The sequence below is a fragment of the Lutjanus erythropterus genome, chromosome 2 (assembly GCF_056507025.1).
Source record: "Lutjanus erythropterus isolate fLutEry1 chromosome 2, fLutEry1.hap2, whole genome shotgun sequence".
NCBI classification, from domain to species: Eukaryota; Metazoa; Chordata; class Actinopteri; order Lutjaniformes; family Lutjanidae; genus Lutjanus; species Lutjanus erythropterus.
The window spans coordinates 23,421,368-23,433,546 of record NC_139318.1 but is presented as its reverse complement, the minus strand read 5'-3'; the positions used below and the strand labels follow the sequence as shown (position 1 = coordinate 23,433,546).

At 40.8% G+C, this 12,179-nt stretch overlaps 1 protein-coding gene across 1 annotated transcript; it reads left to right on the top strand.

The window, feature by feature from the left end:
• Positions 1 to 1,372: 1,372 nt before the first annotated feature.
• Positions 1,373 to 8,241, top strand: LOC146331608 (inositol hexakisphosphate kinase 2-like). The gene is made up of 5 exons (XM_084733490.1): positions 1,373 to 1,979; positions 5,168 to 5,399; positions 5,512 to 5,678; positions 6,173 to 6,348; positions 6,486 to 8,241. The coding sequence occupies exons 1-5, from the start codon at positions 1,766 to 1,768 to the stop codon at positions 7,098 to 7,100; spliced, it is 1,404 nt and encodes a 467-aa protein (XP_084589616.1). The 5' UTR covers positions 1,373 to 1,765; the 3' UTR covers positions 7,101 to 8,241.
• The last annotated feature ends 3,938 nt before the right edge of the window (positions 8,242 to 12,179 follow it).

Here is a 12,179-nt window from a genome sequence, read left to right as displayed (position 1 = left end):
CATTTGATCTGAACTCGTGACTGACTGCAGTATAGGTTGTAAATGCCCCCCCCCCCCCCCCCGTTAGCAGATGGGACATGAGCCAAACTAAAAAATCAAAGTACACACTAAATAAATGGTTTCTGTCATTTTAGGTAGTTCTTATCACTTTGATGTATGTTCAAAAGTTCATTTTTCTGATCAGTTTTCTTTTAGTTAGTTATTTGATGCTATAAAAACGGTGTTCCACGTTATGTTGGACAGCTGAGCCTTGCTTGCAATTGAGTTGGCTGGGTGTGTGGACCGGAACCTGATACATTGGCTCCAACCCTGATCAGTACTGAACATACTCTGTCTCCAAATGACATCACCAGTACAAGAGTGCAGCACTCATATCGGAGTTATTTTGGCCTCATAATTGTACAGTGGGAGGAAGTGGGGACATGTTGATCTTTATTTACGGTCAGTGATCTAAACATGGCATAAGTCTCTAACTTTTTGTTCCAGTGGTGTGAGACAAAGTGTATCTTCTTAAAGGTTCTCTCAACCATGTTTTTGTTTATGATCATACTAGATATTAATTTAATGCTCATATTAATGCTTAAAATCTACACAGGTAACACATTTAAATTGACTTCATATTTGACATCACCAAGCACGCAACCATTTGTTTTGCTCCTCTCACTGACTATGACATTTTGAGTCGAAACTGTGAAATGAAAAAGAAATGGTGATCTCGCCCAAAGGGAAGAAGGAACCTCAGAACCAAAATGATATCTTCAAGTTGCTTCTTTTGTCCAACCAACAGTCCAAAACCTAAAGTCTCTGTATTTACTTGTCATAAGTGACAAAGAAAAGCAGCAAATTCTTACATTTTAGGAGCTGGAATCAGCAATTGTTTGGGATTTCCGCTCGAAAAATGACTGAGATGGTTAGTTGATTATTAAAACAGTTGGCAATTTTCCTTTAATCAACTGATTGACTAATCATTGCAGCTCTAAATATATTTCATTTCTACCATATTCTGCCAATCAGCCTCCATAAATCTTTACACACTGGACCTTTAAACTCTGTCCTGCACTTTGTTTCCAAGGGGAATTTTAATGCTGCAAGAACCAGATGAAACTTAGCCTACAGCCTGTCTCCAGAATAACAAGAACGATGAAAGTTGCACCTTTAAAACTGCCGTCAGTGTTGTGTTTTTTGTGTCTAGTATTTTTCCTGTACTCCCCTCCCCCCTGTTTTCTCTCCTTCCTCTTTGTTTGCTTGATCTGCTTGATCCTCTCCTAGGTACCTTGTCTCCTCCCAGCGACAGCAGCGGCTCTGTGATTGGCCGGTTTCGGGGATGTGGGCGGGACCTTTTGGCTGCTCGTGCTGTTTTTCTCGCTGGAGGATCAGCTTCGTCGTCAGTTTCGGTAACAGCCAGACGTCGAGGACAACGGAAACGGACGTCGCTTGAGAACGTTTTACAGCAGCTTTTACGCTGCATATATTGCTTTTTATAACACATACAAACACGGAGATTATCCTGCCCAGCGGAGGAGCTTTATAATTCGTCCTCCTTCGCAGAAAAGAGAGGAAATAAGGGATTTTGTCACTGCCTCTGTCCTTCCTGTCCTGCCCTTTGTTTTTTCACTGCTGTGCTCGAACAGGCGACCAGTAGCGCCCCCTTGCGAGCCAACAGCGTCAGAGTCTGAGGATAGGGAGCCAGACGAGCGGCCGAGCTTCGTGCCTCCCCAGCGACGTGGTGGGTCCCCCCCGGTCAGCTGTCCGATGCGGAGTGAGGATGAGTCCCGCTCTGGAAGCCCTCATGCAGGCGGACGGGACTCCATATCCCGGGAAAGGGGTGATGCTTGAGCCCTTCGTGCACCAGGTGGGAGGCCACTCCTGCGTGCTACGATTTGGGGAGCAAACCATTTGCAAGCCTCTCATCCCCCGGGAGCACCAGTTCTACAAGAGCCTCCCCGCAGAGATGAGGAAGTTCACCCCTCAGTATAAAGGTAAGGCCCCAGTCTCAGATCGGGAGAATTGTGAAGCTGTTTGTCAAAACTGGGCATGTGTGAAGATGTTGTGGTACCTAGCTTTAATCCTTCCTTTCCTTTCCCCATATCTTTGGGCTAACAGCTTGTAATACATAATGCTTTACTGGCTGTATTCAGTATCACATTGCAAAAAATGCATCTGTTCAGATCATCAGGATACCACCAAGGCTACAAGATATAGTAAAACCAAAAAACACATTTCCATTATTTTGACAGATACTGCACCTGCAATATGACCCCATACCAAACAAACATATTAGCTTACATCTGGAGAACATGAAGAGCATCTCTGCGTACTCAACTATGTTTTGTCACACATTTATTCCTTTGTTTAAAAAAATGCAGCTTCTGTGATCTGGATATTGCAGCCATACTGAATTTTCTATATTTTCGTTAATTATGCAACACAACTTATTTGCTGAGTTTAATATTACATTGTAAAATTTAATCCGTTCAGACCATAAGGATATGATTAGGGTTGCAGGATATGGTAACAGTTGCCATTATTTTGATAGGTATTGTGACAGTGATAGGATTCTTAATTGTTGACAATGACCATTTTTGTGTCACAATTTTCGTTTCTATTAAAAACTAACAATTACAATCCTAATGAAGTGACATTTGTGGGGGTCTGTACCAGACAAACATGTTTTGTTACATCTGGAGACCAAGATTTGTATGCTAGAGCATGCAGCTCCTGAGTGTTTGGTATTACATTAATCTGTTGATCATTTTCTTGATTAATTGATTAGTTGCTTTGTCCATAACATGTCATAGAATAGTGAAAAATGTTGATCAGAGCTCAAGGTGACATCCTAAATTTTGCTTTGGGTACAGTGTGGTTGTTGTGGATTGAAGCAAGGGCCCAGAGAACATGGCGTACACAACAACACACCACAAAATGTATTTTTGTATCTACAGATAGATACATTACTGTTTTGAATGGCCTCATAATGTGACTTGTGTACAGAGTCACTCGTATGGACGATATTGGCAAGCTCCAGGAGGGGGTTTCAAGTAGCGTCCAGACCGATGGCCTGCCTGCTTGACTACCTGCCAGGAGGATGAGTAGCCAGAGAGGTCCTTTAAGTGCCGTGTCTGTCTTTCAAGATGGCTTCGGTTTCAAGATGAGAGCTAGAGTTCCACAGGGATCAAAAATAAATGGGGCAGATCGCCATGGGAGTAATTCACGAGTCAGTTGAGGAGATTTCCAGGTCCGGTTTCATGTGCAGAAACATGGACACAGATGCACATTTTCATCAGCACACATGCTTTTAATTGGAATATCATGTTTCCTGGAAGCATTCAGGTCCATAGTCTCTCACAGCATCACCCCCCAGACAGATAAACCTAGGACATAGCATACTGATACTACAGACGTCTGTAGGCAGCCATATGACGGAGGTAAGACACACGCGTGGTATCTGACTCCTCAATAGCGCAGTGTGGGACTATAAAAAGACCCATATGAGGAGTGGGATTTGGAGATAAGGTAGTAGAGTACGTCTGTAGCCTTTGAGTGGTCCTCAGCAGTGACACTCTTCTGTCTCTTATAATAAGATAGCAAGGAAGAGTTGCTTTGCTTTTTAAAGAGCATAATGTAATTTGTCGTATTCATTGACCTTGCTTGAAGATAAAGACATTTTCAACAGTATCTTATGGTTTCAGCGGCCTGTGGTCAGACAACATTCATATATTCATACACCGAATACACAACATTTTAGGAGGGTTATCACGGAGGCGTAGAGCAGGACAACCAGAACTTCTGAACCTAATAAAACAACAGCTATTGATAACGATTAGCTACTCTGTCAAACTGTCAATTTTATGGTTGATTCACGCTTATCGGGCCATAAAAATCTTAATTTATTAGGCCTCTGTGAATTAAGTAAGAGTGACTCACAGGTTCCCACACTCAGCGAGGTGGTGTGATGACAGTGCAGCTGTGAGTGGAGGTGCAGTCCATAAGGATAGACTGGAGAGGCAGGGCTTCCTGCAGGATGGTGATGTCAACGCACATGACATCAGGCAAGCCTCCGGCTGCGGAAGAAATGTGGACGCTGGGTCCTCAGGTCCGCCATTTAACATGCAAATACACTAGAATGTATTTTTTTAAATATTGGCTCTGTATGGTGAATTTGTTCTCCGAGTAATTTGCTATTTGTTCCGTCATTCAGTGGCTGTTTTTGTAATATGTCACTACCACAAGTTTTGTTGGATGCATATGTATGTATTGTATATCGAATGCTTTGTCTATATCACCAGTTTTGACCACATCCATCCATCTATCTTTCCTTCCTGCGTGGTGTGTGGTTTATCTGTATCAGCCATTGCAGCTGAAGTGTTTATTCTCAGTGCGACACCTCCCCCACCCCACACAGACATATGCAACACACACAGGCCTTGTAGGGACTTTTAGGTGCTGGTAGGGGGTTTACTGTTGTACCAGTTTGTGTATCATGTCATAGATTAACATTGGCATTAAAGTCCAGTGTGAAACTGGAGATGATGCCTTTAAACAAACTGTATAAACATCTTCAAGTGTTGATTTAGTTCTTGCTTAATTGAAAGCCTGTATTATGAGCTGTGTAGAGTCATTGTCACTGAATCCTGGTATTGCACTGATGCTCTGTGATGTGGTTAAGCATTTTTTCCTCTGTGGTTTATTTAGTTGTTGTTTGATGTGTGTTTTTGTATGTGGAAAGAGATCTGTACTTAATTTTCTCATGTCATCGCAGACTGCTTGAAACTATGTATCTCAGTTCTTGTGTGTGTTTTATGAGGATGTTTAATAAATGTTGTGATCAATTTGACACATTTCGTGTTGCGTGGTATTTTGTGCCTCTGGTTTCCTCATTAATGAGTCATAGGAACACTGACATATGCTGCTCTTACTATGAAATACTCTGTTGCTTAATTTTCTGCTGTCATCTTTGTGTTACATCTATGGCCTCAACTTCCATGTTACATGTTAACGTGTGTGCTTGTGCAAATGGCTGAATGAATGTGGCAATATGTGTTTTAAATGTTAATAAACATGTTTGGTAAGCTATGTTCTAAGTTATTGGATAAATGATAACTTACATTTTGTTTTAAATCGTTATGATAATAGTATTTATAATTCTCTCTGCTACCCCCTCTCTCAGGTGTTGTGTCGGTCAGTTTCGAAGAGGATGAGGAAGGGAACCTGTGCCTCATTGCCTACCCCCTCCACAGCGAATCAGGCGACCTTGAAAACAAAGATCCCTCCTCAGACTGCGAGCCCAAGAGCAAGATGCTGAAGTGGAGCAACAAGAAGCAGTCCCCGCTGCTCCTAGAGAATGACAACTACAGCAAAGACAGAGCTCGTCACAGCCGCAAAGAAGACAAAATCATGAGGTGAGGGTGCTTTTCATGATTTCTTGATGCTTTCATAGACAACACAGATGCTTCATGAATAAGTTCTGCAACACCAAAGCTAACATTTTTTCCTGTGTTGTCGCCTTTGCAGTTATAACCGTGATGAGATGCAGCAGCAGCAGCAGGCGGAGGTCCTGTACTTCAGCCTGGAGAAAGGCAACGTGGTGCCACAGATCAAACACAACCCCTGGAGTCTCAAATGTCACCAGCAGCACCTGCAGAGGATGAAGGACAATGCAAAGCACCGTAACCAATACAGTATCCTTTGATGAATGAACTGCAGCTCCTGGGTCTCAGTAGAGGGACTGGTCTTCAATGTTAATGTAAGCATGTATACACTGTTTGTTAGGTGTTTTATCTACAATTTTTTTTACATTTTATTTGGAATCACATAATCACAGCAAATTACACACCTTAGGTTAAATACCTCTTTTCTTAAAGTATATTTATATACATATACAAATTACATCAACAAATCTAAACTAAAGAGAAGCATGTTTCGGGGAAATATATTTTTTAAACTTCTTCCAAATTTGCTCAAATCTATTCTCCCGAACCCTCATGGAGAAGGTGATTCTTACCAGTCTTCAGTAGTCAGGGTTCATGGATTAAGCCATTTCTATGTAATTGCTTTTCTAGCAGCTACACTCAGGATTCCATGCAAGTATTTTGTTTTATTTATACATGTGGTTCTACCTTGTGTTAGTTTATAGGTCGTTTGTTGCTGTGTGATCCTTGACCAGTGTTCACAGAATTTATCCTTTTGGAAAACCTGACATGGCGCTACACAGTACCATGTGTCTTAGACTTGAAGATGGGAACTCGCCAACATGGGGACGATGCATCAGAGGAGAAGAAAGCCAATCAGATTCGCAAGTGTCAACAAAGCACATCGGCCTCTATTGGAGTGCGACTTTGTGGCATGCAGGTACTGTATAAGTTTTAAAATTAAAATTCAATTATTGGATTCTAGATTTTTAAGACATTTTAAGGACCTGCAGAAACCCTGTTATATAGGTTACAAGTGATGTCATAGCGCTCATGTTTCTGTGTTGTGACCTGCAGGTGTACCAGTCAGACTCAGGCCAGCTGATGTTCATGAATAAGTACCACGGCCGTAAGCTGACCCTCGCAGGCTTCAAGGAGGCACTGTACCAGTTCTTCCACAACGGGCGCCGCCTGCGTCGAGAGTTGCTGTCCCCGGTGCTCCGCCGATTGCGGGAAATGCAAGCTGCTCTGGAGGCCTGTGAGTCATACCGCTTCTACTCCAGCTCCCTGCTCATCATCTATGATGGAGACCCTCCCAGAACTCCCAGCAGACCCAGACACCGTGGTGGGGAAGAAGGTGATGAGGATGAGCCATCCGATGAAGAAGAGGAGGAGGAAGACGAGGAGGAGGAAGAAGAAGAAGAAGGAGCCTTTGGTTTCCCGCGCTCCTCCTCAGCAGGTGCCAGTGTAGCTGGAGGGAGCAGCAACAGCAGCAGCGGTCGCTCCTCCCACAGCACAGGAGAGGCCAGCAGCCCCGCAGTGGATGTGCGCATGATTGACTTTGCTCACACCACCTGTCGGCACTACGGAGAAGACAGCGTGGTGCACGAAGGGCAGGACAGCGGCTTCATCTTCGGCCTCCAGAACCTGATCACCATCATCTCCCAGCTGGAGGATCACAGCACTGACTGAGGCTGCACTGGAGCCATGACGGTTTACATTTTTCAGCATGGGAGGAGCTCACTGAGCTGAAACCCTGCTACTCTAAGGTGCATCGTCCTTACGCCTACACGGGGGTCTGACCCTCCTCTGCCTGGAGGGAACCTCAGACACCTCAGGGTCAGTGGAGAGAGCCTGTGTGGTCGTTCCTGCGCTCTCCCTAACCTGCCAGAGATCAGGGCTGCCTGTGCCCTTACTTGCACTTTTCTCTTTCTGAGACTGCTCCTTTTCTTTGTTATACGTGGTAGGAGAGGTGTTGTACGAGACGGCGGTCTCTCACCGAACACAGGGACTCCTGTAGCATCCTGGGACTCTCCTCCTCCCCCTCTCCTCCTCTGGTACAGAAGAGTTTCTTTATTAAGTTCTCTCTGAGAGAGAAAGAGTGAGGCCGAGATCATTGAAGCTCAAGTGTAGTTGTAGGAGCCTGACGTGGTGCTTTACCTGTGATATGAAATAAGATTTTGTATTTTGTTGGGATGAAGTTTGGACTGCCGCTCCCCAACAGCACAGCACATTATTACTGGGGATGTTGACTGTACAAGCTGACCTTGGCTGGCTAGGTCAACAGCCTTGTAGCAAGTGACAACTTTAAGCTTTTGAGAAGGACGTTTTGTGTTTCTATTGGTGTCTCTCAAGACTCTTGTGACAAACTTTTGTTTGTGTCCACCCGGCACTTGGATTTACACTTTTTGGTGGAAGAACAAGATAATTTAGGTCTAGAAGAAGGGATTTGCCTTTTTTTCAACAGTTGTTCTCCCCTGTACCTTTTTGCCTATAAACAAGACTTTTTTTGCTAAGGGGATAATATCCTTATTTTGTCACTGTCTTTGTTTTCGTCTGATTTTCTCCTCTTCATTCCTGAAACTTTGACACAACAAAGAGAATATATTGATTTAAAAACACTAGCTACAAAGACTATATAGAGACTATTTATTTGAAAGGATTGTTTAAAAAACGTTTAAAAAAATGGAAACGGCTACATTCCATATTACCACTCTAAATGTTCTGTTCTGATACCGACTTTGATTTATTTTATTATTGCAAGAGCTGATACCTCTCTTGTATATCTGTGTGTTAAGTGTCTTGAAAAATAAAGGCATTCATTTGTGGTAAATCTTTCTCGTGGTCATTTATACCAGAGACTCCAACAACAACTAAATCTCATTTTACAACTTTTTATTCAATGATAAATTAAGAACCTTACATCCTTGTAAGTGATCTTTTATGGGTGTTTCATATTATGTAGAATTTTAAGTAGATTATTTCTTGTGAATGTTGCATCGACACAACAATCACATACTTAACAGGCTTCTTTTTTGACAAATTCAGTGTTTGTGTTTAAATTCTGTACTTTTCTAATGCGAGACAAGTGTATTTAGCAGAGCCTGAAGGATCTGTGAATACAGCTTGTGTTCAGGTCTTGACTGCCCCTTATCCTGTGGGATTCTTTTAAAGGTTTATATCTTAAATAATAATATAAACTTAAAAAAAATCATTTCTTTTAGTGTTTTCTGCTTTCTCCAACTGGGGGTCAGGATCCTTAGATTGGGAAGCAATGACTATATTCGTGAATAATATGCATTAACTGGACAGGAAGTAGTGAGATGTGGAAAGGGAAATGACATGAGCAGGATGTTAATCTGTACGTGTTGCTGTAAGAAGAGGAAGAAATGCTGTGCAGAACATGAGTCACCCTTGTGTTGAATAATAAAGAAAATACTGACGTTTTTTCCATAACCTCGTCATTCCTCACCCTTTACAATGCAACCACAAACAACACTTTGTATTGTATTGAGTAGGCATGTGACATTATCAAGAACTCGGGTATGATTACACCATGATAAAATATGTCCACAATAGGATAAAAAAAAAATGGTGACTTAAAAAATTTTAAGGACTTTTCCTTTTAGCTTCAAGTGCTTCTGCTTTCCTTTATTTAATAAAATAAAATAAAAGTAACTAGCCATGACCTAAGCATGTGCAAAAAAAATTGGCATGAATTGCCTCTGGCAATGAATGTTTGAATTATGTATATGCAGATGCAAAACAAGCAGACAGTCTTTTTTTAATAAAATAAAAATAATTAGCTCATTACCATGCACTATCACAGTACATATTGTTACAGTTCAGTACAGTCAAATCAGTCAGTCAGCAAAGGAAGAATTCAGTTTTTCTGTCGTTATGGTACATTTCTTGAATCATCCTTAATATTTGCAAAACAGTGAGAGCATATCTCAGAACAATTCGTGCAAACGGAAAACACAATGAATTATCTGCTAAAGCCTGTAGCTTGCTCGAAGCCCTTAGTTTATAAATATTTATGTAATATATCCAGCATCAGTTTTGTTTACAAACAAAATTGTCAGAATGCTATCAATTTTCTGATGCAAAGTATGGCTAAGGTTTTGATGACAATGACTGAAAATGCTCAAAGCTGTACTTTTCTACATGACATAAAACTTTAAAAAAGTACAAAATGATTGATTGCGCAAGAGTGACATTTACATCTTTACTGTTTGTACTATCATTTGTTGACAGACCATGTCATTGTGATACAGAAAAAAAAAAAGACTAGATTGTTTACAGAACTGTAGAGCAAAAAGGAGAAAACCACATCACAGCAAACACCTGCAGACGCTGAATAAGTTCCAAAACACACTTTCTGTGCTCAATTAAGGGAGGATGCTCACTGTGGCGTGGATGAGAGTCTGTGGCCCGACAGACAGGAATGACTGCTCTCTAATTCCTCATACAACGCTGCACGTCCACGTCCACGTCCACCTGAGGGCTGTTTCCTGTGTTTACATTGTTTATAATGTTGTATAAAAAATCCCTTTGGGCCACACAGTGCTGTAAAACAGTCTTGACTTCTTCTGATTGCATGTCATGACTTAAGCAATTCAATATTGTGGGCTTGTTATTTAGCAAGATCCAGTTACAGCTTACTACTAATTAATCTTACTGATAAATGAGTTACTAATATTTATAACTGGCAAAAGGAGCCTCACTGTTAAGTGTTAAACAGTTCACGCTGAAAATGTCAAGGTAAACAATATTGCCAAAGCCTTAGTGTATGAACCTAGTAATTTAATATGTTAATTTGATGCCAAATCAAACTTTTTGACTATTAAGATATGCTGTTGTTAAATCCTAGTAAATTATTCATAAATATCTGATGAAGCTGGCATGTATAAATGCTGCTGATGGAGAAGACAAAGAACGCACTGACAGATACATGTGGGCTCATTATTTGGCAAGAAACAAGTCACTGCTGCCCTTTTTTTATCAAGTGTGTTATAACAGCTTATTGATTTATAAAACATTTACAATTGAATTAATCACCTAATTATAAACCATTTATACATCATGTAAAAGTTTAGTCTTCTTGCAAAGTCATACTGACTATTCAGCAGAGAACCAGTGAAATACATTTTGATCAACATGACATAAGCGACCGATAACCAGTGTTGGGACTAACGCGTTACAAAGTACACAGTAACGCTAACTAACGCGTTACTGTAACGCCGTATTTTTTTTGCAGTAACTAGTAATCTAACGCATTATTTTTTAAATTCAGTAACTCAGTTAACGTTACTACATGATGCGTTACTCCGTTATTTTGCGTTATTTTTTGTGTAGTCTCGGCTAGAGACTGAGCTGCAGCCAGCGCCGTGTAGTCCTGCAATCTTCCTGTGTGTGTCAGCAGGAAGATGGGAGAAGACACGCTGTGTGGGCGTGTCTGTTTACAAGACTGGTATCATCATGGCGTCGGAGCCCAAGTCAAGTTTCTTTACATGGACATATTCTCACTACTTGACCTTTGTCGAGCACAAAGACAAGAACGTTTTAGTTAAATGTAAGCTGTGTCTTGGGTCAAAGATCTTATCTACGGCCCAAAATAGCAATTCAAACCTGTTGAAACACCTACAGAAACAACATGCTGCGACGAAGCTAGTAGCTCAGAGTACAGACACAGACTGTGATGCCACTTCACCTCCACCACCTCAGCAACAGCGGCTGGATGTTTACCGAGGGACTGACTGCTCCTGCTAACCAGGAAAAAGTTGATAAGGCCACTGCAAGGTATGTTGTAGAAGACATGCAGCCAATTTCTATTGTGCAGTCGCCCGCTTTCAGGAAGCTAGTTAGCATGATACCGGGCGACACACAAATGGGACGAAACACTTTTTCTAAGTACCTGGAGCGCGAATACGCAAAAATGGAAACCGAGTTAAAGAAAACTTAACTTAAGACCTTTTTTTCACAGTAACTAAAAAGTTACTTTTCACAGTACTGCGTTACCTTTTGGTGTAAGTAACGGAGTTACTTTTGAAATAAAGTAACTAGTAACGGTAACTAGTTACTGGTTTTCAGTAACTAGCACAACACTGCCGATAACGTACATAATAACTGGCATAAATGTGCCAAAGCATTTGCAAATTTGTACAAAACAATGAAGAATTTGATTAAAGCATAATGTGCAAAACTGACTTGGAGATTTGGAGGATATGCAAATAATTCTGAGAATTTCAATTCTGATTTACAAAATGTATTAAGGTGACTGAGAAAACTGTAACTGAGGTGTCTTTAAGGGCAAAACATGTTCAACAAACGGAACTCAGCGTGTATGGAGACATTATTGGCTAATATCTCTGATGAAATGATTTCTAAACTCAACTAAACTCTGATTTCAAATGAAGTAGACCACTAATTAACTGATGTTTTAGTGATAGTAAAAAAAAAAAAAAAAAAACACATGACAGAAATATAAAAATGTGTGTGGGTGTGGATAGAAACTTTTACACCTAGAAGACAGACAAGGTAAAATACTAACAGTACAAAATCACTAATACATTTTATACATGTAAAAACAATGCATAGAATTATAGTTAAAAATATATATATAAAATCTACATAGTGAAAAATACAAAGACACCTTGGTTGTTGAAACAGTTACATCTGTGATGGTTATATGTTCAAATCAAATGTTTTTAACAGGAGAGCATTTAAGTCTCTTTTTGTACACAGGAAACAACACAATCACAATTAAAT